The following is a 25,937-nucleotide window of genomic DNA, read 5'->3' as shown; positions in this document are numbered from 1 at the left end:
TGTGAGAGTTGGACTATAAAGAGGGCTGAGCGCCGAAGAATTGATGCTTTTTAACTGTGGGGTTGGAGAAGACTCTTGGGAGTCCCTTGGAATGCAAGGAGATCCAACCAGTCAATCCTAAAGGAGATCAGTCCTGGGTGTTCATTGGAAGGACTGATGCTGAAGCTGAAACTTCAATACTTTGACCACCTGATGCGAAGAGCTGACTTACTTGAAAAGACCCTGATGCTGGGAAAGGTTGAGGGCAGGAGGAGAAGGGAACGACAGAGGATGTGATGGTTGGATGGCATCACCAACTCAATGGACATGGATTTGGGTGAACTCCGGGAGTTGGTGATAGACAGGGAGGCCTGGCGTGCTATGTTCATGGGGTCCCAATGAGTCAGACATGACTGAGTGACTGAACTGAATTGAACTGATGACTGCTTTTGCACTCCAAAAGCAGACTTGAAACATGGTGACAGAAACTGTATGATCCCAAGCCTAACATAGATAATATTTGGTCTGGTCTTTTATAGAAAAGTTTCTGATTCTTGTTCTAGGATAAATTTTAACCTTAAATTTGAAAATGTAGTTATACCGATTATGTAGACCTTACTTTTTTAAAAATCAGAACCACAAAGACTTTTTACTAGACTTATTCTCAGATTATAATTCTGCATCTACCTTCTCTAGGAGTGGCAGTACCTTAACTCTGGTCTCTATCACTACTTCCATTAGTCCATCCTATTTTTTGAAATAAGATTGGGGTATTATCCATCTTATAAATCCTGAGCATAAAAATATCACTAGATATCTTTGCTATTTTTATGCATTAATGTCTAAATAAAAAGTAGATAGTGCACTACTAAGAAAACAGTGTAGTTTCTACGTAAACACAGATCCAAGGGAAGTCCCTCTTCCAACCAAAGTACCACCTCCAGATGCCTTCTATATAAAAATTTAGAGTTGCCATTTCTTCAAAACCGGTGATTACCACTTTATTACGGTATCCCTATCTAAAAGAATAGGAACATAATTTTAGTCAAACAAAGCCATATTTTCTCTATCAACGTATATATCTTTATGATAGTTGTCATACAAGTTTTACTTCCCTGTCTTAGAGTATCTTACATAACAGAACTAGCATTTGGGTGCAACTGTGTGTAGAATTCTTTACTCACTTTCTAGAATTTAAATCACTTAAATATCAAGTCTTATTTAGTTGTATATCTAGCACACAGGAAGTGTTCAATAAGTATTTTTTAATGATAGAATAAGTGAAAGTTTACTAGTGTCTTTCATTTTTGGGGGGCTGTAAGAAATCACAATATCCTTCTTAAACACAGTACATGATGAACATGTGAGTTACACATATTTGTAGACAACTAATTTCCTTCAAATCATAGGATATTAGTTTTTAAACCTATTAGAATTCTGAATCTTCCTGTCCCAGATTCAAATACAAAATTATATTTTAAGCGTTTTAAACAAAAATTCCTTAGGAGTAAATCCTTGAAAGCCAAAGGAAACCAAAAAATGCTTTTTTTTTTTTTTAAATCAATTCCAAAATAAGTAAAGTTATCAAGTTTATATTTTCTTAGAAGGCTATTAGGCTTAGTGCCCCAGGCAATATACACACTGAACGTTTACATCTGAAAATGAGTGACACTTTTGTTTGTATTTGAAGGCACAAAGTCCCATTTAAATTTCTCTCTTATATGAGTCCTAATTTGGGCAATCTGAGAAACTTTATTAGACTAAGAAGAGTACTCTTGTTTATTACTTTTAATAGAATATGCATGATAAATACTTTGTTCCCTATATTACTCCATATATGTTGGATCTTATTCCTTTTCTCAGAAGATTTTACTTTTTAATAGTCACTTAATGTATATTTAATAAGGATAAAAGAAAAATATACATAATATAAAATTAAGTACACAAACCCTTATATTCTTGGCTTTCACTAACTTCTGTGTTTTTAGCTTGTAACACAGATCATGTGTATCATTCATTTCACCATAGATAGAAACTTTGGCATTTAAGCTTTTATGTTATAATCATGTGAATTTTTAAAATATTTTTGTTGGTTTATCCTTAATAACCACTTACATGTGATTTAATCTTGGTGTACCCCTTATGACATTTGGTTTTGTGATATGAATGATCTTCTATAGTCTTCATTTTTCCCATACGTTTTAACTTTCATAGCTGTAGAAAAAAGTTCTACATCTAATATAGTACTTGATATTTTCCTAGTATTTGCTTTGTACAATGAGATGTCATAAAAGTCAAGAAAATAACATACTTTGTAGTCACAAAAACTCAAAATCCTTCTACCTTTGTAAGCACCTCAACTGTTCCCTGGTGGCTCACACGGTAAAGTGTCTGCCTACAATGCGGGAGAACCAGGTTCAATCCCTGGGTCGGGAAGATCTCCTGGAGAAGGCAATGGCAACCCACTCCAGTACTCTTGCCTGGAAAATCCCATGGGCGGAGGAGCCTGGTAGGCTCCAGTCCATGGGGTCGCACAGAGTCAGACACGACTGAAGCCACTTAGTGGCAACTGTTCCCTGGTGGCTCACATGGTAAAGCGTCTGCCTACAATGCGGGAGACCCAGGTTCAATCCCTGGGTCAGGAAGATCTCCTGGAGAAGGAAACTGCAACCCACCCCAGTATTCTTGCCTGGAAAATCCCATGGACAGAGGAGCCTGGTAAGCTACAGTCCATGGGGTGGCAAAGAGTCAGACACGACTGAGTGACTTCACTTTCACTTTCACTTTCAACTGTTCCTAGAAATTTATTGACTCCAGTTTTTTAAATTTCTGATGTTTGAGATTTAAAAGCTACTGACATCTAATTTCTAAAGTAATAGTTCAACTTGGAATTACCTGCACCTGGTTTTTAGAGAATGTCAGGGTTAGTAGAAGTGTTTATTTTCATTCACTTCCCTTTAATTGATCTGAAATTATAACTTTCTGTATCTTCTCTGTTCATATCCACTAATATATCCACACTCTTTCATGTTTCTTCTTTTTTAATTTCACTGACTTATACTTTTTTCTACTTTTCTACACTTTCACGAAGCACAAATTGGAATCAAGATTGCCAGGAGAAATATCAACTACCTCAGATATGCAGATGACACCACCCTTATGGCAGAAAGTGAAGAGGAACTAAAAAGCCTCTTGATGAAAGGAAAGAGGAGAGTGATAAAGTTGGCTTAAAGCTCAACATCCAGAAAAAGAAGATCATGGCATCTGGTCCTATCACTTCATGGGAAATAGATGGGGAAACTGTGGAAACAGTGTCAGATTTTATTTTTGGGGGGCTCCAAAAACACTGTGGATGGTGATTGCAGCCATGAAAGTTATGACCAACCTAGATAGCATATTAAAAAGCAGAGACATTACTTTGCCAACAAAGGTCCATCTAGTCAAGGCTATGGTTTTTCCAATGGTCATGTGTGGATGTGAAAGTTGGACTGTGAAGAAAGCTGAACGCCGAAGAATTGATGCTTTTGAACTGTGGTGTTGGAGAAGACTCTTGAGAGTCCCTTGGACTGCAAGGAGATCTAACCAGTCCATTTTAAAGGAGATCAGTCCTGGATGTTCTTTGGAAGGACTGATGCTAAAGCTGAAACTCCAGTACTTTGGCCACCTCATGTGAAGAGTTGACTCCTTGGAAAAGACTGATGCTGGGAGGGATTTTGGGCAGGAGAAGGGGATGACAGAGGATGAAATGGCTGGATGGCATCACCGACTCAATGGATATGAGTCTGAGTGAATGCCGGGAGTTGGTGATGGACAGGGAGGCCTGGCGTGCTGTGATTCATGGGATCACAAAGAGTCGGACACAACTGAGCGACTGAACTGAACTGAACGCTTTCACAGACTTAATGGTATAGTGAAATTAATTCACTTAATAAGTAAGTGATGCTATTAAAACATTTCATAGATGATAAATGTCATAAAAATTTTAACGTATCCATGTCTTTGAGACACTAGTCAAGTCACAATATGGTTCTTGGTACCCCATACTTTTCAGCTTCAAACTGTAATAACAGGATGTATTCATTAGAAAGACAATTAGAATCTTCACCTTGGGGAAGCAGGATGATGTGGAGAAGTTAGTCATCACTTCTCTGCAATCTCAGGTCTGCTACTTTGCTATCTGACCTTGGACAAGTTTAACTTCTTTGAAATAAAAGTTTTATTTTGTACAAAAAAGGAATAATTATTTCCCAGGGTCTTGTAAGGATTAAAAGGTATAATGTATGGCAAATCATAAATTTTGAATAAATTGTAGCTATTTTTATCATATTCAGGTAATCATCCTTCTTGTGATGGGATGTGTCATAGATAGATATTTCATATAATTTTCCATTCTCTGAGAAAAATTACCATACCCTGTGATGCAGGAGATATACACAGGTTTGCAGTTGTGCTACAGGTATGTGCAGCTTGAAAGCAGAAGGGAGTAGATGACATTTTTTAAGATAAACACATTGAGTTTACAGAGGCCCTGCTGCTGCTGCTGCTAAGTCGCTTCAGTCGTGTCTGACTCTGTGCGACCCCGTGGACGGCAGCCCACCAGGCTCCTCCGTCCATGGGATTTTCCAGGCAAGAGTACTGGAGTGGGGTGCCATTGCCTTCTCCAACAGAGGCCCTACAGAAGGGCAATTATTAAATAATAGAATTTTACTTTGTTCTTTCTTGACTAAATGGTGCCATCAGCTCTGGCACTTTTCCTCAGGGAAATATGAGTCACTTTTTATGATTTATGTTCAGTCCATAGCGTTGCGAAGGCATGACTGAGCACACACCGTGTCCATATAAAGCTACCATTTTCTTCTTAATGAAAGAAAGAATGGAACTCATCAAGTAAAATCAACTTGTATTAAGTCTGATAATAATTTTATAGTAATGCTACCAGAAAGCAGAAAAACTAACCACTATATCAAATGAGATTTTGTGTTGAGGACTTCTAAAATATTTTCTTCCAGATCCTTCAAATCTTTAATAATTCCATTGTAAATACATTAAATTACATGTCAGTACTTCTCCGAAATCCGTAGTATTTGATAATACTTTATTTGCCAGCTTGGCCTATGAGATTACATAGTAAAATTTTATGTTGTCCTTTTCTCAGCTTTTCTAAGCACTGATTCACAAGGGATGCACTTCGAGGTTCCATTTGAAAACAGGACAAACTGATGATTGCTTGACACAGAGGAAAGAACTTTAGAACTGGAATTAGAAAATTCACATTTGCTTACATATCAGATAACTTCAAAAAGTTTCAGTTTCCTCGCTTAAAGAATGGCAACAAGATTTATCTTACAAGGATTGTTTTAAGATTAAATGAGATAATAGGCCTTCAAAAAATAGATTTTTCATTTCTTCCTCTGACTCCACCTCTACTTGGACTTGAATGAATTAGTTATAATCTACCTTAGAATCAGCCATCAGAAGTTCTATGATTCTAAAGGTTTTAGAATGAGAACCTGATTTTGAGGATTATCCATGGCCTTTTCTCTTCCTTTCTGTTCATCATTCATTTACTATTAAACACTACCACACTAGAGGACAGGCAGAAAAACATAGAGGACACAGTAGATTGCTTATGAAATATTACTGAAATCAATAAAAAGAGTAAATGAGGTGAAATAAAATCATTGGATTTTAAGACATATAAAGAGTGTCTGTGGTCAGCCTATAGGACAACCATGAGAAGCTCTTCAAGTGGGCAGAAAAATGGCATGTAAATTTAATGTAATCAAGGTCACTTTATGAAAAAAATTCCAAATTCTATCTTTAAAATAACAAACTAGAAAAAGATCTTGAGAGTGACTGCTGATCATTTTCCAAAGACAAACTAGTTTCCTGTTTTTGAAAAATGCCCACATAGTATCATCAACAATAAAGAAAAAATAAGAAGCTATCCCACTCGTAAAGAAGGTTGTAGAGCCACTGACTAAAATATTTAGTTTAGTTCTATTTGTTTCAACTCCAGAAAGACATAATGAAACTGGAGGACAGCCAGAGAAAAGAAGCCAAATTGGCAGGTAAGGGAAGAATAGAAAACATTACAATTCTTAGAAAAGAGTCAGATTCTTAGGACTGGAATTATCTTTAGACATCATATATACTAATTCCTTATGCTTCCAGAATATTCCTGATGAATCATAGCTGAGTTATCAAAAGTCTATCACATGCTGGAGACTAACCAGAATCATTCCTTTTTACTGCAGCCTTTGTCCAAATATCACCTTAAACACATCTCAAACACATCCACTTATCTCCACTGCCATCATCTGGCCCATCACTGTTCTTTTTCAGCTAATCTAATGCAACAGCTTTCTAAATGGTTACCCTCTTACACTTCTGCTCCTCACAACCAAGCTCCAACTTCCCAATCCATAGCTACAGAGGGATCTTAAAACAAATTAAATCAAGTCATTGGCTTACTTAGAATACTTCAATGATTTTCCATCTACTTTAGGATCAATTCCAAAATAATAAACACAGCCCTGAGTGCTTGGCTCCTGCCTCCCTCACTGCTACAGCTAATATTGCTTTTTCCTTGGCTCACCAAGTCTATCCACACTGGCTTTCTTCAGTTCCTTAAAAGTTAAATGCTTTCCCACATAGAACCATAAATATAAGAATAACCACCACCACAACCATTACAGCTAACATTTTATCACGTTTTCACTATGTGACCAGCTCTGTGCTAAATGCTTTAAGTGCATTATATGTGTGCGAAATATGTTATATTGCACATTCCAGGAACAGTTTTTCTCCCCACTCTTCCACAGCCAACTCATACCATTCTTTATGGTCACAGATTATATGGCATTTCCTCAAAACAGTCTTCTCTCATCCCCAGATCTAAATTTGGCAACTGTCACATACCTTAAAATGTTCCTCTATAGAATGTATCACAGTTATGATTATATAATTTTATGATATTATTTTTAATGTCTGTCTAACCTCTAATAGACTATAAATTTCGTGAAGGCAGGGATCAAATGTTCAATAAATATTCCTGAATATAAATATCTGCTGAATCATTCAAATCTAAGAATGAGATGTTGAATCCCTCTATGGAAGAATCTGAGTGTTAGAAATCCTATTAAAATATTCTGGTCTACAAAGAAAGTTTGTTCCTTTATAATGCCTATGTCTTATAATGTCTGTTCCCTTATAAAGACTATATACTATTTTAATTCTGTTCTCTTGACCAATACTGAAAAAGTATATTGTCTTCCCTTCTGTAGCTCTTCAAATACTTTCAGCCTGGAGAGTTAAAGACAGAACTAGCAATTAAGGTGAGATAATTCCAGATTTATTCATAATAAAAAGTTAGAATGCAGGGGACAAGGAGGTATCTTTTGAAATTAGAGACTTATTTAGGGCATATCTAAAGACATTAATTCTTTGCCTATAGTAAATAAATGTAAGACATACACAGACATGTAATATAGATGCGACTACTCTGGCACTCTCTATCACAAACTGGGTTCTCATTTATATAAATCTAGCAAGAAACAAAACTGGAAGAGATCCGGTTAAATGACCATTCAGAAGGTTTGGGAAAAGTAATTAGCTATGCAATTACAATTAACCTTGCTGCTGCTGCTGCTAAGTCGCTTCAGTTGTGTCCGACTCTGTGCAACCCCATAGATGGTAGCCCACCAGACTCCCCCGTCCGTGGGATTCTACAGGCAAGAACACTGGAGTGGAGTGCCATTTCCTTTTCCAATGCATGAAAGTGAAAAGCGAAAGTAAAGTCGCTCAGTCGTGTCAGACTCTTAGCGACCCCATGGACTGCAGCCTGCCAGGCTCTTCCATCCATGGGATTTTCCAGGCAAGAGTACTGGAGTGGGGTGCCACTGCCTTCTCCTTAGATATCCTCAAATTACTAGACTGACATTGTGAAGTATAACTGTATTTTCCCATATCTCTTGAGAATTTTACTGAACTTTGGATTAGATGAACTATATTTCTAAGAGTTTGAAGTTAATACAAAAAAATTAAAGTTGGGAATTACCAAGAACCATAATTAATTCTTTAGGCATTTTAAATATCAGCTCAGTTCAGTTCAGTCGCTCAGTCATGTCCTACTCTGCAACCCCATGAATTGCAGCACACCAGGCCTCCCTGTCCATCACCAACTCCCGGAGTTCACTCAAACTTATGTCCATCAAGTCAGTGATGCCATCCAGCCATCTCATCCTCTGTCAACCCCTTCTCCTCCTGCCCCCAACCCCTCCCAGCATCAGAGTCTTTTCCAATGAGTCAACTCTTTGCATGAGGTGGCCAAAGTACTGGAGTTTCAGCTTTAGCATCAGTCCTTCCAATGAACACCCAGGACTGATTTCCTTTAGAAGGGACTGGTTGGATCTCCTTGCAGTCCAAGGGACTCTCAAGAGTCTTCTCCAACACCATAGCTCAAAAGCATCAATTCTTCGGTGCTCAGCCTTCTTCACAGTCCAACTCTCACATCCATACATGACCACTGGAAAAACCATAGCCGTGACTAGACGGGCCTTTGCTGGCAAAGTAATATCTCTGCTTTTTAATATGCTGTCTAGGTTGGTCATAACTTTCCTTCCAAGGAGTATGTGTCTTTTAATTTCATGGCTGCAATCACCATCTGCAGTGATTTTGGAGCCCCCCAAAATAAAGTCTGATACTGTTTCCACTGTTTCCCCATCTATTTCCCATGAAGTGATGGGACCAGATGCCATGATCTTTGTTTTCTGAATGTTGAGCTTTAAGCCAATTTTTTCACTCCCCTCTTTCACTTTCATCAAGAGGCTTTTTAGCTCCTCTTCACTTTCTGCCATAAGGGTGGGGTCATCTGCATATCTGAGGTTATTGAAATTTCTCCTATATATGTTAATTCAATATAGCCACAAAAGGTTTTCAAAAGACTTTATCTCCCATCCTTAATGAGAAAATGGAATCTCAAAGTTGGAATAATGAAAAGAAGGAATCTCAAAGTTGGAAAGGTCTTTTTGTTTCATAACTTATTTGATGCCTAAATTGCCCTATAAAATCTAGGCCAAGTGGCTTTCAGCTAACATTAAAATATCCCTAGCTTTGTTAACTAACTTGATGGGAGTGGGAGGATCTTTTTGCATCATATATGCATATTAAATCATTATATACACTTTAAATATCTTAAATTTCATTAGTCAGTTAAACCTCAATAAAGCTGGGGAAAAAATCCCCAGCAAGGTATAAAGCTTTGAATTTTGAGCTATGGGTTTAAATCTTACTTCAGCTACTGATAAGCTACACAACTTTGAACAGATTACTTACTGTGCTTCAGTTTATTCATTTAAAAAACCAGAATAACAATATGTGCCTTTAAAAATTGTTTGAGAATTAAATGAATGCCAGAATATAAAATATCACGTAGCATTATCCCTGGCACATAGTGAATAATCCACAATTGTTAATTTCCCTCCAATAACAGAAATCTACCACCTGCCAAGATAGTCCATTTCCTCTTTGGACAGCACTGGTGATAGGTTTCTATACTATGTGGAACCAGCCCAACATTTTAAACTAAATAAAACTTAGAAGTCTGATACATGTTATCTGAAGAAAATATGTTTTTCATTGGTATTTTAAGTTTGGCTATAAGTTCTAGTTTATATATTTTTTATGCAATTTGTCACTCAGAAATGCAGAATTTCATTTCTTTAAATTGAATTTTTTAAAATCTGAATGACAGGGAAATACAAATCACATCCATATTTGATGAGGAGCCTTAAATAATTGAATTGACATAAATACTCCATTGAAATTTCCCTTTTTGGTTAAAAAAAGGAACTAAATATTCACCTTCTAGCAGCTCAAGATTAAGTGGTATAACAATGATCTTTTAAAACTAAGTGATCATCTCATTTTTAATAATAATTCATGATAAAAATTAAGAGTATCAAAATGTATTGTTGTTTTACTATCAGGCTAGAAAATATATTTAATTATTTAAGCTTACAAAACAATTTTTTAGAAAAATTTATCTTTAAGTTGTAAGATAGGTTACAGAACATTGTATTTGCTCATCTAACCTACTAAATAAATATTGATATTAAACAATATCACTTTCTTTGTGACAACCCAGCACACACTGTACATAAATTCACTTGCTTCTTATTAATTTAACTTAACATTTTATATGTTATGTAGGTTCATTTCTTAGGGAATATTAGTTGGCTTTTCCCATAGCAAAAAAAAAAAAAATTACCCCTAATGTATCTGATTCAAAAACAGCATGATTTGCCTACTTCTATAATAATGTTAATTTAAACAAGTTAAACTTTTTGAGAAAAGAAATTATTGAATTATCTCATGGTTAATGCCAACCTTCCAAATATAAAGAAAACATTTTCCACCTATTATAATATTTAATGGCTTGAAAATTTGTAGCTTTTTAATCATGAAAAATGTTACAGTCAAATGTAGCTTGAAATGACCAGAACTAAAGGTAAAGACCCAATATTAGAAACAAAAAGGTTCCTGAGATCACAAATGTAATTTATATTGGATGAAAATAGTATCTGTGTTTTCTCTCATTTCTTTTTTGTACAGTAGGTTTTCTTTGCCACATAACAATTGACTTTATATTTATAGTGGATAAGTATTTTGCATTCTGAAGTTTATAAACATAGATCATGGCTAACATGATTCCTACAAATACTCATGAGAGGATTTAAAATGTGAAAATAAGAGCATAAAATAAGCTTACTGTTTCACCAATCTTCCCAATGTTTCCTTGATCTCCTACTTCTCCCTGTTAATAAAGAATATAAAGTTGAAAAAAAACATTAATTTTCAAATAAGAATACTTTCAACATTGCTCCTGTTTTCATTTTATTGTAATTATCTAGTTATAATCTATAAAATTAACAAAGGAACTTTCAGTTTATCAAAACGCTGGTACAGTATTTGTATGGGATATAGTCTTTGCTCTCTTTTCATTCAAATACTAGTAACCTGTTTTCTTTAATTACATTCTTCTATATCTGAATTTTAATCCCTTTTAAAACACTTTTACAAATAAAATTAAAAAAATAAAATATCTACTGAGGTATACTCTATAAAAGGTAGAGTGGTAGGTGCTGTAGAAGATAGTAAGAAGAGTGAAAATCAAGCCCTTGCCCACAGGGACCCTCTTTGCTTCAGTAGATATAGTATCTCATGACATTCAGCAGAACAAGCAAACAGAACACATCCCGCAGGAAGTAGCAAAGGAGTCCATAGGAGCAGGCACCCTGTGGGTGGGTGCAGCTAGAGCTGGCTTCACTGCAGAAGTAACACATGTTCATAACTTTAACTACAATTCTGCCATCCATAAAGCTCTGAAAATCCAAAGTTTTTCACAACACACTTGGTGGCAAACTTGACCTAACCTGTGTTTATTTGGTAGCAATGCTTTTTGCCTGACCCAAGTTAGAGAAAGTTAGTTTGATTAATTTGAACATCCTTACATTTCACCACAGAAATACCAATGTGTCTAATTATGGTTTTGCTGTCCCATAGCCTGCTGGCAGTGTTAAGTAAGATACAGTACATATACCATACTACCTTATCAGAAAAACAAATGACCCAATCAAAAAATGGGCAGAAGACCTAAACAGACATTTCTCCAAAGAAGACATACAGGTGGCCAATAAACCTGTGAAAAAAATCTTTCATTATTAAAGAAATGCAAATCAAAATCATCTCACACTGATCAGAACAGCCAACATCAAAAAATCTACAAAAATCTACATCATCAAAAAATCTACAAACGGACAATGGAGAAAAGAGAACCCTCTTACACTGTTGATGGAAATGTAAACTGATATAGCCACTATGGAGAAGAGTATGGAGATTCCTTAAAATACTAGCAATAAAATTACCATATGACCCAGCAGTCTCACAACTGAGAATATGCCTTGAGAAAATTGTATTTCAAAAAGACACACACACCCCAATATTCATTGCAGCACTATTTACAATAGCTAGGACATGGAAGCAACCCAGATGTTCAACCATTGACAGATGAATGGATAAACAAGTTGTGGTATTACACATATATACAATTGAATATAACTCAGTCATACAAAGGAACAAATTTGAGTCAGTTCCAGTGAGGCAGGTGAACCTAGAACTTGTAATAGAGTGAAATAAGTCAGAAAGAGAAAAATAGTGTATATTAACACATATATATTTAATGTAGAAAAATGGTACTGATGAACCTATCTACAGGGCAAGAGTAGAGAAGCAGACATAGAGAACAGACCTGTAGACACAGTGGGGGAAGGAGAGGGTGGGAGGAATTGAGAGAGTAGCATTGAAATATATACCTTACTATATGTCAAACAGATAGCTAGCTGAAGCTGCTCGATAACACAGGTAGCTCAACTCAGTGTTCTGTGATAACCTAGAGAGGTGGGAGGGGTGGGGTTGGGAGGGAGGTTTATGTTTATGTATGTATATATGTATGTATGTATGTATAAGTGACGTATGCATATTTATGGCTGATTCATGTTGTTGTATGGCAGAAATCAACACAAAATTGTAAGCAATTACCCTCCAATTAAAAATAAATTTATAAAAATCCAAACGTCAGTCACTTCAAATAATAAGTTATGAAACTGTATTTCATAACTGTATTTCAAACTATATGAGTTGGGCCCTGGATGACTTTTACACTGGTCATGAGAAAGGATTACTCTCAGTGGTGAGGAATGGTATGAGGAAAGCCTGAACAAAAGCACAGACTAGTGAAAAGTAGTTTAGGGTGCCATGTATAATTAATCTGACAAGAACTCACATTTTATTTATACCAGAGATAGGAGATTAAACTATTACCCGCTATCTGAAAAGTAATAATTATTATGCAGTGTGGGACAGTTAAACTCACCAAACAATATTGTAGTTACTCATGATATGTAGCTACTCAGCACTTGAAATTAACTGGTCTAAACTGAAGTGTGATGTAAATATAATATACACACTGTATTTCAAAGACTTTGTAAAAAACTCTCATTAATAACTTTAATACTGATAACATGTTGAAATGATAATATTTTTATATCTTGGGTTACACAAAATATATTACTAAAATTAATCTCTCCTATTTCTTTTCACCTTTTTATTGTGGCTCCACATCTGTAATTCATATTTTATACTCTGTTGGATGGTGCTGATTTTCAGCACTGAAACCTAATACTCATATAGGTAATCAGTTTGAAATAAGCTTTCAAAGACTACAAAAACTTGCTTTTCTATTTCTATATACATTTAGATAAATAGTAAATAAATAAAGCATTGTATAAATAAATAAAGCATTGAATAAAGCATTGTAGTAGTATGTTGAAAATCCTAGTTTTTAAGAGTTCATTAGACAGCTTTTATAGAAAATTTGTGGCAGGAATTTATATTTATATACACAATGTATATGTGTGTATGTATATGTGTGTGCATTTGAGTCAGTTCTAATGAGGTGGATGAACCTAGAGCCTATTATACAGAGTGAAGTTAAGTCAGAAAGAGAAAGATAAATACATACTAATGCTTATATATGGAATCTAGAAAGATGTTACAGAATTTATTTGCAGGGCAGAAAGTGGAGAGTGAAAAAGTTGGCTTAAAGCTCAACATTCAGAAAACAAAGATCATGGCATCTGGTCCCATCACTTCATGGGAAATAGATGGGGAAACCGTGGAAACAGTGTCAGACTTTATTTTTTTGGGCTTCAAAATCATTGCAGATGGTGATTGCAGCCATGAAATTAAAAGACACATACTCCTTGGAAGGAAAGTTATGACCAACCTAAATAGCATATTCAAAAGCAGAGACATTACTTTGCCAACAAAGGTCTGTCTAGTCAAGGCTATGGTTTTTCCAGTGGTCATGTAGGGATGTGAGAGTTGGACTGTGAAGAAGGCTGAGTGCCGAAGAATTGATGCTCTTGAACTGTGGTGTTGGAGAAGACTCTTGAGAGTCCCTTGGACTGCAAGGAGATCCAACCAGTCCATTCTGCAGGAGATCAGCCCTGGGATTTCTTTGAAAGGACTGATGCTAAAGCTGAAACTCCAGTACTTTGGCCAGCTCATGCGAAGAGTTGAGTCATTGGAAAAGACTCTGATGCTGGGAGGGATTGGGGGCAGGAGGAGAAGGGGGCGACAGAGGATGAGATGGTTGGATGGCATCACTGACTCGATGGACGTGAGTCTGGGTGAACTCTGGGAGTTGGTGATGGAAAGGGAGGCCTGGTGTGCTGCGATTCATGGGGTCACAAAGAGTCGGACACAACTGAGCAACTGAACTGAACTGAACTGAACTGAATGGAGAAACAGACAAAGAGAACAGACTTATGAACACAAGGAGTGGGGAGGAGAAGGTGAGATGTATGGAGAGAGTAACATGGAAACTTACATTACCATATGTAAAATAGATAGCCAATGGGAATTTGCTGCATGTCTCAGAAAACTCAAGCAGCAGCTCCATATCAACCTAGAAGGCGGGGAGGGGGAGGGAAATGGGAAGGAGGTTCAAGAGGGAGGGGACATATGTATACCTATGGCTGATTCATGTTGAGGTTTGACAGAAAACAACAAAATTCTGTAAAGCAATTATCCTTCAATTAAAAAATAAATTAATTAAAAATAAATGATCCCAATAGAAAAAAAAATAGTTCATTAGACAGTTTTATAAAAAATTTGTGGCAGGAATTGATTTTATGTTTATATATACAATATATGGAGAAGGCAATGGCACCCCACTCTAGTACTCTTGCCAGGAAAATCCCATGGATGGAGGAGCCTGGTAGGCTGCAGTCCATGGGGTCGCTAAGAGTCCGACACGACTGAGTGACTTCACTTTCACTTTTCACTTTCATGCACTGGAGAAGGAAATGGCAACCCACTCCAGTGTTCTTGCCTGGAGAATCCCAGGGACAGGGGAGCCTGGTGGGCTGCCGTCTATTGGGTCACACAGAGTTGGACACGACTGAAGTGACTTAGCATAGCATAGCATAGCATGCATATATAGATATAATTTTTTAAAAAACTTCTCCTACTTAATGGTCCTCTCAAATTCCAATTAGGGAGATGAACCCTTTGTGATACATAATCTTAAGGGAGGTCTATGTTAATAGGCAGAAAGCAAAAGTTGCTTGCAGATTACCTACATTCCTGCTTGAGTTTTCAGACAGCCTGAATGTAGGAGGTGAGTTGTCTTTGAGGATGCAAAGAGAGAGAGGAATAATTCCTCCAGGTCTATGGAGAGAACAGAGATCCTAAGGTTCTGTGAAAGGTGGTGGCTCTTAACAATCTCCAAAGTGCTCCCCCAGAGTTCCAGGTTCCCCCAAGGGAATGCCAGGTCTAGGAAATAGCTATATGATATTCCAAAGAAGAAATTTCAGGGACAAGTATGAAGATTGAACAGTAAAGAACTTCCTTCACTTCCTAGGTAACACGGATGCCACCCAGATGCTGATGTAACTCTAGGGAGGAGGCAGGATGTCAGTAATGACTGAGATTAGTTTCCTGCCAGTTTGACTGGATGGTAGCTCATGGTGAATTTTCTAGTTGCTTGGTAGTACAGGGATTAATTACAGTAAAAGAGAATTAAGACTTCTATTTATAAATACCATGCATCTATTTTCTGGGAGTTTTTCTATGTAACTTGAGAGTCAGGTACAGATACTCCCAGACATGCTGACACATTATAAAATATTTTAGCTCATATTTATTATTGGCCTTAATAATAATATTACTATTAAAAACAAAGAGTGTTTGTTTGTCCCTTAATCTCCAGTATAATAAAAATGAGTTTAATATAAATAATATATTTAATATAAATAATGAGCTCTGAACTCCAGATTTAAGAAATTAAGCAGTAAATCTGTGATACAATTCAATTTTTCATTAAATTTAAAATTTGTACTGATCACCAGTTCTCATAAGTTAGTTTCTTTCAGATCTTACTTAATGCTATACATAAAAAACCACTGCATTACTTTATATTTGTTGGTGTTACTAAAAATCACATAAAACTTCAACACAAAGCAAAAAAGTTGGTCAGTGGTACATTTTTTAAATGTCATAAAATCTTAAAAATACCGAATGATGATCCAGAGTATGTACTTAGACTCACTGTATATTTTCAGTTAGAGGACCCAGACTTAGTGACGATACACAGACACATTTTTTAAATGTAGATTTAAACATTATAGATTTTTAACTTGTAGATTTCTACCAGTGGAACAGACAGCCCCTAAAGTCATAGTTTACTATCCTATGTGCGTGCATGCTAAGTCGCTTCAGTCATGTCCAACTCTTTGTGACCCTGTGGACTGTAGCCTGCCAGAATCCTCTGTCCATGGGATTCTTCAGGCAAGAATACTTGAGTGGGTTGCCATGCTCTCCTCCAGGGGATCTTCCCTACCCAGGGAGAGAATCTGCATCTCCTGCTCCTCCTGCCTTGCAGATGGGTTCTTTACCACCGGGCCACTGAGGAAGCCCGTTATTGTCCTATATATAACCACCAATCTTAATATTTCTTTATTAAAATGCATATCTAATTACAGACATAGTCATAGATATTTACAGACATATATCTAGATACAGATAAAGATATAAAGACATACAGTATTTCAAATGCTATTTGAACCAGCTTTAACATACAACTGGTTCCCTCAATTAAGGGAATTGAATAAAATCTTTGATATGTGTTCATTTTATATTGTTCTGAAAGTCATAAATTTATCTTTTCGTAAATTATACTATGTAACTGGTAAGAAAATCAGTTGCTTTACCTTCAAGCCTTCTGGTCCTGGTTCACCGGCATACCCCTTTGGACCTGGTTTTCCCTTAGGAGGGAACAGGAAAAAAAAAAGATATGTTTAATCCTTCTTCTTTCAGAAAGTTTGCTAATTTATGAAATTCAGACTATCCTATGAGATGAAACACTTCAAAATTAGTTGATAAATGCATTTTATCAAACTTAGCCATTCTTTCTACCTTGTCTGTCTACTTGCCATGCACAGTTCTAGGAACTGAGGATTGAGGAACGCAGTAAATATACTTGCCTTTAGGGCTTCCCTGATAGCTCAGTTGGTAAAGAATCTGCCTGCAATGCAGGAGACCCCAGTTTGATTCCTGGGTCAGGAAGATCCACTGGAGAAGGGATAGGCTACCCACTCCAGTATTCCTGGGCTTCCTTGGGGGCTCAGCTGGTAAAGAATCTGCCCACAATATGGGAGACCTGATTCAATCCCATTGGGAATATCAATTCCTGATTGGGAAGATCACTGGAGAAGGGAAAGGCTACCCACTCCAGTATTCTGGCCTGGAGAATTCCATGGACTGTATAGTCTATGGAGTCACAAAGAGTGGGACAAGACTGAGTGGCTTTCACTTTCACTCACTTTTATAGAGCTTACATTCTATGGAGGATGACATAATTTTAAAAAAATAAGTAAAGTACATGGTATACTAGGTAGTGGCAAATTTGAAGAACATCAAATTAAGCAGGACAGGAGATATAAACTGTTGTGGGAGTTTCTTTAAAATTTTGGTAAGACTAACAAAAAAGACCTCAATGAGAAGGTGGCAATAGAGTAAAGAGTTTTTAAAAGGGAAAGTTATATGGATACTTGGGGGAAGAACATTCTAAGCAGAGGCAAAGAGCAGTGTAAAGGCCCTGAGGCAAGAATGTAGCTGGAGCGCAGGAGAGAGATCAGTAAGAAGATGAGGGATGAAAAGGGAATGGGGAGAGGAAGCCAGGTCAGAGGGCCTGGTAGATTATAGTAAGGGCTTTGGTTTTAACTAAGCAAGACAGGAAGCCTTAGCAAGCTTGAGAAGTGCCAGGATCTGTGTCTTCACAGGACCACTCTGATGTCAGAGCAGAAGCAGGGAGTCCAAAGAGGCGTCATCTGCAATAATCCATGTGAGATATGACAGTGGCATGAGCAGGACGGTAATGGAGGAGGTGGGCTTCCCTCGCGGCTGGCTCAGTGGTAAAGAATCCACCTCCCAACGCAGGAGATGCAGGTTTGATCCCTGAGTTGGGAATATTCCCTGGAGAAGAAAATAGCAACCCACTCCAGTATTCCTACATAGGAAATTCCTTGAACAGAGGAGACTGGTGGGCTACATTCCATTGGGTTGCAAAAGAGTCTACCCGACTTAGTGCCTAAAATAACATCAGAGGAGGCTGTGGAAAGTGGTAAGATTCTGTATATAGTTTGAAAGTAGAGTTTCCAGTAATTGTGGACAGGTCATGTGCAGAATGTGAGAGAAAGAGTCAAGAATGAATTCAAGAAAGAGTTCATTCATTTTTAATCTGCGTAAAGGACAAATGAAATGAGGTAGACTGTGGGAGAACAAGTTTGAAGGGTAAATTGAAGGCTCAATTTTGGACATTTCCGTTTGATAGTTTTCTTAGACCTCTAAGGGGAGGGATCTTGTGGTAGTTAATACAAGCACAGAGTTAAGGGGTAGAAGGTTCTGATCTAAACATACAATTTTGGAAATCATTAGCATTTGATGGCATTTAAATCCATAAGAATGGACCAGTTCATCCAGGCAGTAAGTGTAGAAAGAAAAGAGAAGTCTACAAGTCAATCCGTAGGGCACCCTAAAATTTAGAAGAGATGCGTGGTCATGAGGGAGATAAGGAGTATGGAATATCACTAGAATCAATGAACTGAAATTTCTATTGGGACTGTTGGATTGGGTTACAAGAGAGAATGCAACAAAAGAAAGGAGGTGATGGTTGGGGAATGAAAAGTTTAAAATTAAAAATTAAGAGGTTTCTGTAACTGGTAATGATAAGGTCAAGGCTTTGTCCATAGCAGTAAGTAGCTGAAGAGAGTAGAGGATAAGATCCTTGGAGGAGAGAAAGTCAATATCCTGGAGTAATCTATAGGAAGTGGTTTCTAATATCAAATAACTGATGTCTGATTACACAAGATTTGATTAAGGAGATCATTATATCTCAACCAATGATGAACATCATACATTATGATGTTCTCAAGAAAAAAATGAGAGGTATTTCCTGTGAGACTAATAATGACTCTTAAAATATATGTGTTGTACACACTTTATTTTATGATACTGTACACTTTCATCATGTATCCCCAAATTCTTAAAAAATTCATTTTTAGAACATGAAAACAAGTAATTCATATATTACCACACAATATTATCTGAAAAAATAGTTGGCCAGAAAATATCTTATTTGCCTTCCATAAATTTACTAACAAACTCAGAAAACAGAAATTTCCAAAGTATTACTAAATAGTTAATGTATTTAGGTTCGTATGACATTTTGAGAAACTTGATAAATAACTTGTACAAATTACTAAGACCATAAGACTGGATGAATTGAAGGAATAAGTAAATATATAGTAGGTGTAATATCATTTAAAATATCCCTGGAAATTTTTAGTTGTAGGGCTTCCCTGGTAGCTCAGTTGGCAAAGAATACTGCAATGTAGGAGACTGGGGCTCAATCCCTGGGTTAGGAAGATCCCTGGAGAAGAAAACAGCAACCCACTCCAATATTCTTGCCAGGGGAATCCCATGGACAGAGGAGCCTGATGGGCTCTAGTCCATGGTGTCACAAACATGTAGTTGCTGCTACTGCTAAGTCACTTCAGTCGTGTCCGACTCTGTGCAACCCCATAGACAAATATGTAGTAAGCATAATATAATTTAAAATATCCTTGGAAAATTTTAGTTACAATACTATTTTATTTGAGGGGGTTGTATGGCTATAGACCGTGGAGACCACTTCAATAAACCACTATAGTTTGTTTTAATCTTTGCCCTTTGCTATAAACTTAAACTTTGGTGTTATTTAAAAACACAAAACCATTGTTTTAAGAGAAGCATTCTTCGAAAACTATTTATGTGGTACCTACTCTTGGCCCCAGTTCTCCAAAGGATCCAGTTGGTCCTTCTTCTCCCTTAAACAAAGATCAGAACATTTCATACCTCATGAGATGAGTATTTAAAAATATAAACCCTTATTCCATTTATTCTGAAGTCTAAAGCTCTTTCTGAAATGTAATAAAAATAATACTGTGATTTTCTTATATTTTAGAACTATGTCACCCCATAACATTTAATTTTTTTGTCTGACAACCCCATATCACATTAAGAAGGATATGTACTTTTGGATTATTTTTAAATTGGTAGATGATATAAGATAAACATAGAAAATTGAGAGTAGATAAGAGTGAAAGTGATTAGGGCATTAGAAAAATCAGCATTAGGAATCACTGAGATTGTGAAATAAGGACAGAGTTGACTTTCTTGGACTCTATATCTCTGACATAAATAGATAGATTTCAGTACAAATTGTTTTTATTAAAAAATTATTGGTACAGAATGTTTGCTCTTGGCACATTCTGATTCTTAATTATTCAACAAACGTTTTTGAGTCACAGTTCTTTCTTAAGCCTTAGAGATAAAGATATATCAGATCCTACACAAATGGAGCTCAATGTTTAGAGTTTCCTTTTATCTAATTTGCAGATCAAACATTTTTGAGATCAAATCAGCTATAATGTCATAAAATATAAAATTTTGTGCATTCTTCTAAGGATTAAATATTGTATGGGTAGACAAAACAGAGAAACATACAAAAATAATTTTTATACTTTATATTCTAAGAAAATTAAAATAATAAATGTATTGATTCTATTTAACATATTTGCTAAACATACTGATTTTTTTACCTTTAAATAAACAGTTCATATTTACCACATCTGAACACTTACAGACCTCTTAAATCATATATCTTATTTATTTAAAAACATTTTAGTCAGTCCATAATTCAATTAAAAATAATTTATGGGTTAGAAATATAAAATAGACACAAATGGTAAATGTAAATTCTAGTACATATGAGGGAGATTATGGGCTCAGATTCTTCAGCCATTTTGTAGAGACCACTTCATAAATCACTTAGTGAATTCAGAACATTAAAATGATTCCAAATTCCATCCCATAACTGCCAATACAAAATGGTAACTTGAAATCCTCAATGGTAAAAAACTGTCCACCTAATGCAGTTTTCTTTGAGCCAAAACTAAAGTCCCATAAAAAATAAAAAAGAAAAATCTGAATTTAAAGAATTTCTGACTGGATATTTATTTTCTCCATACCTGAGTTCCTTTGAGACCAGGAGGTCCAGAAGGCCCTCTGTTTCCAATGAATCCCTGTAAAAGCAATACAAGGACACAAAGTAACATTTTTAGCTCTGTTAATACTTTTTCATTAGGCATTAGTCTCAGATGTGCAATAATATTTGATACCATTCATTTCTCATTGGGAAAGTATCAAAACGATTTAGAGGCTAGATAAGCAAAAAAACTGCATGTCATCCAGAAACTTGGAAAACATATGATAAACTTATTTTTAAACAATATGTTAATATTCATATAATCTGCTCAGTATGTCACTCTTCAACTGGACCATTTTTCATAAAATGTGCTAGAATTAAAGCAATAGGCCCAATTGTTAATCTGATACTAGTACAGTAAATACTGATGGATAATAGAGTGTCCACAAAGTCTGAAAACAGATGGAGAAGATATATAGTGTTTTAACATGTGTTTAGAGACTAGCAAAGTCTGGAGCACATTATTCATATGAAATGTTCTTCAACTTACTTCCTTTCTTGATACAAGCTAGTAAAAAAGAGAGGACAATTTGCAGAAGAATTAACTATCTGAATACAGTCATGAATTTTAAGATTAAAATACATCTTTTGTTCATCTAAATGCATGCTGTTAAAAGTCAAATGCTCTTTGAATAACAATTCATCCAGTAACTGAAACATAAATCTTCCTATTTCAGCAAATATTATATATCATTTATTTAACATGGCAACATTTTTCTTGTTTTGTTCTGTTCCTCTAACTAGGCAATGAGCCAGATCTTTAAGTAACTCTTTTTTAAAAGCTACATTTTGTATTATTGCTTTTAGTAAGCTTATAACCATTAAAGGTTTAATTTAATTTTTAGCTGTAACAAATAACTATGCCAAATAGTAGATCTACCTACATGACTGATTTTTGGTTTGGAATGGAGCAGAGTGATGAGATGAGAATCTCATCATGATTGACTGCATGAGAATCTTCCTTCATGATATATCTTGGTTTATAATTGCTATGTTATAAACACAATCAAAAAATGAAAAACTGTTCAAGCTTAAAAGTCTGTAATACATTATCACAGACTCATTTTGTACATAAGCACTATCTAAGAAACTGCATGAGTTTAGGCAATAACCTAGCTGTTTTGCTCAGCTTTCTTATTTTTAATAGGAAGAGATGGATTATTGAAATGAATGTATACTGCTCTATATATTCATATTTTTTTTTCAGGCAAAATTTTGCTTAATGAAGCAGTCTTTCCTCACGTAGTTTGAGGGGAGGTATCTGTACCCTTGACTAAATTTAAGGATGGATATGTGACAAGGACCTAAATCAGCATAATCCACACGCCTAGAAACAGTGGTTGGTTCAGTAATGAGCCAGAAACCCAAGTTAGTCCAACTAAAGAAATGTTTGGCTTACAGTGGAACAACTGGGAAGACAAAATAGCATTAAGGATGATGTAAACCTAAACAGAAGGAAACCAAGAAGGGGAGAGAATCTGAGAACGAAACCAATGAATAAATGAAGTGACTGGGTTCTACGGATATCTTTGGGGGTCTGGGTATAGTTGTGTTTGAATTCCTATACTTCTCATATACAATCATATTTTAGTTGAGTTTTCATTATTTACAATCAAAGAATCCTGACCGATACTGTGATTTCTAACTCTTAATATCTAAAATGGTCTTCTAGAACTCTAAGGTTTTAATGTGCAGACTAAAGGTCAGAATGTTGTGATATTTAAATTCCACCACAGGATAGCTAATGTTTAGTTATTTATTCATATGTTCATTTTTTCAACAGACATTTTATTAATTTTCTATTATGTGTAAGGTCCAAAAAAAAGCACGAGAGTAGTCCTGAATTATACAAATATGAATAATATAGAGTCTTTATTCTCAATGAATTAATAATTTACTATGGGAGAAGGCAATTTAAAATAAAAACTAGAAGAGTTGTAATGGAATAGAAGTATTAGCAAAGTGGAAAAGGGGACTTAGATGAAGGAGCAAAAACTTTTCTGGGAGGATCATAAATTTTTTAGGATGTGCAAATAACTTTGTATTGAATTACGATAGCTTAATAAAAACATGTATCTAAAAATAAGTTCACACCAAAAACTTACCAACAATGTGGGGTCTCAAAAGGCACTGATGACGATACATTTTACATTGGAGGATATATTCAAAAAACAGCTCCAAACCCAGAAGAGGGGCTAAGTGATCCAAGAGAACTCGATTTTGCTATTCTCTCACTGTAGCTATTTAGCCTGTGAAAGTGGCACCCCCTGATTAAAACCTCCCAAAAAACCCTTTCAGGGAGGCAAATAAGGTTCCTTTTTCCTTCCCCTTCCAAGATTAATTTATAATCTTAAAGGAATAAAAGTTGAATTAAAGGGGAACAACTAGTTACAGGCTGTTTATAAGAAACACCTCTAAAACATAAAAATAAGGAAAATTAAATTTAAAAAATAGGAGGATATATGCAAAGCAATTTACCAGCCATAAAATAGCTGAAGTAGGTGGCTCAGATGGTAAAGAATCTGTCTGCAATGCAAGAGACAGGGGTTCATCCCTGGGTTGGGAAGATCCCCTGGAAAAGGAAATGGTAACCCATAGTAGTATTCTTGCTGAAGAATTCCTTGGACAGAGGTGCCTGGTGGGCTATAGTCCATGGGGTCACAAAGGGTCAGACATAGCTGAATGACTAACACTTTGAACTCTAGAGCTAACAGATTTTAGAGTAAAACAGATTATAAGCATTAAGAGGGTCATTCAATAATGATCAAAGGCTATGTTCATTAGGAAGAGAAAAACCAGAAGATATTTATGCATTGAGGAACACAACTTCTAAATATATATGTTAAAACTGAGAAAGACGTTAGGGAAATTTTAACAGGTCTCTTCCAGAAATTAGTAGGTCAAGCTGATAAAAATCAGTAGAAACAGAAAAGACTTAAATTGAAAAATTAATAAACACGATCTAATGTTGTTGTTCAGTCACTCAGTCATGTTGGACTCTTTGTGACCCCATGGGTGGCAGCAGGCCAGGCTTCCCTGTCCTTCACGATCTAATGGCCATACATAGAAAACGGGAACCCCAAATTCGAGTTTACACAGTGTTTACAAACATACATGAAAGATTTATGAAACCTAAAAGATATCTGCCAGAAAACATATCAATAGTTCTATCAATTAAAAAAGTATAGTATATCTATTTAGTGAGTTACTATATAGTGAAAATGAACATGCTATAAATAATATTAATCAACTTAGAATAAGCTGAAAAGATAAGACTGAAAGAAGAAAGTAACTGAAGTATGTATGTAGTATGATTTCATTTATATTAATTTCTAAAACAAGCAAAATAAATATTATGAGTCTAAACATAGATGGTGACAGGGAGGGAACAAAGCCTCACCCATCAGTAGACAATTGGATTAAAGATTTACAGAGCATGCCCTGCCCACCAGAGGAAGACCCAGTTTTCCTCACAGCCAGTCTCTCCAATCAGAAAGCTTGCATAAGCCTCTTATTCTCATTCACCAGAGGGCAGACAGAAGAAGAAGCAAAAACTATAATCCCACAGTCTCCAGAACAGAAAGCTAACCAATAACCATGTGATAATCACATGGATCACAGCCTTGAATAACTCAATGAAGGTACGAGGCATGCCGTGCAGAGCCACCCAAGACAGATGGGTCATGGTGAAGAGTTCTGACAAAACGTGGTCTACTGGAGGGAAGAATGGCAAACTACTTCAGCATTTTTGCCTGGAGAAACCCACAAACAGAATGAAAAGGAAAAGAGATATAACACTGGAATTTGAGACCCCGCCCTCCCCAGGTGGATAGGTGTCCAATATGCTACTAGGGAAGACAGGAGAAATAGTTCCAGAAAGAATGAAGAGGCTGAGCCAAAGTGTAAATAACACTAAGATGTGGATGTGTCTGGTAGTGAAAGTAAAGTCCCATTCTGTAAAGAACAGTATCGCATAGGAACCTGGAGTGTTAGATCTATGAATCAAGGTAAATTGGATAAGGTCAAACAGGAGATGGCAAGAGTGAACAACACCTTAAGAATCTGTCAACTAAAATGGACAGGAATGGGCAAATTTAATTCAGATGACCATTATATCTACTATGGTGGGCAAGAATCCTTTAGAAGAAATGGAATAGCCCTCATGGTCAACAAAAGAAAGTTCATAATGCAGGACTTGGGTGCAACCTCAAAAAGAACAGAATGATCTCGTTTCACTTCCAAGGCAAATCATGTGACATCATAGTATTCCAAGACTATGCCCTAACCACTAATGCTGAAGAAGCTGAACGGTTCTATGAAGACCTACCAGATCTTCTAGAACTAACACCAAAAAAAGATGTCCTTTTCATTATAGGGGACTGGAATGCAAAGGTAGGAAGTCAAGAGATACCAGGAGTGACAAGCAAGTTTGGCCTTGGAGTGCACAATGAAGCAGGGCAAAGGCTAACAGAGTTTTGCCAAGAGAACACGCTGGTCATAGCAAACTCTCTCTTCCAATAATAAAAGGCAACTCCACATATGGACATCACCAGATGGTCAATACCAAAATCAGATCGACTATATTCTTGGCATCCGAAGATGGAGAAGCTCTATTCATTCACCAAAAGCAAGACCTGGAGCTGACTGTGACTGTGGCTCAGATCATCAGCTCCTCATTGCAAAATTAAAGCTTAAATTGAAGAAAGAAGGGAAAACCACTAGGCAATTCAGGTATTGCTGTTGTTGT

General features: G+C 36.1%; 1 protein-coding gene across 3 annotated transcripts in view; it reads right to left on the bottom strand.

Moving 5' to 3' along the window:
* COL24A1 (collagen type XXIV alpha 1 chain) overlaps positions 1 to 25,937 on the bottom strand; it is a 394,910-nt gene that overhangs the window by 169,654 nt on the left and 199,319 nt on the right. For all 3 annotated transcript variants that reach the window (XM_070786184.1, XM_070786183.1, XM_070786185.1), the window contains 4 exons: positions 21,174 to 21,227; positions 19,926 to 19,970; positions 16,815 to 16,868; positions 10,751 to 10,795 (listed from right to left, as the gene is read on the bottom strand). In XM_070786184.1, the coding sequence (XP_070642285.1) occupies positions 10,751 to 10,795; positions 16,815 to 16,868; positions 19,926 to 19,970; positions 21,174 to 21,227 (198 nt within the window). The remainder of the gene's footprint in view (positions 1 to 10,750; positions 10,796 to 16,814; positions 16,869 to 19,925; positions 19,971 to 21,173; positions 21,228 to 25,937) is intronic.

The sequence above is a fragment of the Bos indicus genome, chromosome 3 (genome assembly GCF_029378745.1).
Source record: "Bos indicus isolate NIAB-ARS_2022 breed Sahiwal x Tharparkar chromosome 3, NIAB-ARS_B.indTharparkar_mat_pri_1.0, whole genome shotgun sequence".
Lineage (NCBI taxonomy): Eukaryota > Metazoa > Chordata > Mammalia > Artiodactyla > Bovidae > Bos > Bos indicus.
Note: the sequence above shows the minus strand (reverse complement) of the source record. Positions and strands in the feature narration are given on the sequence as shown.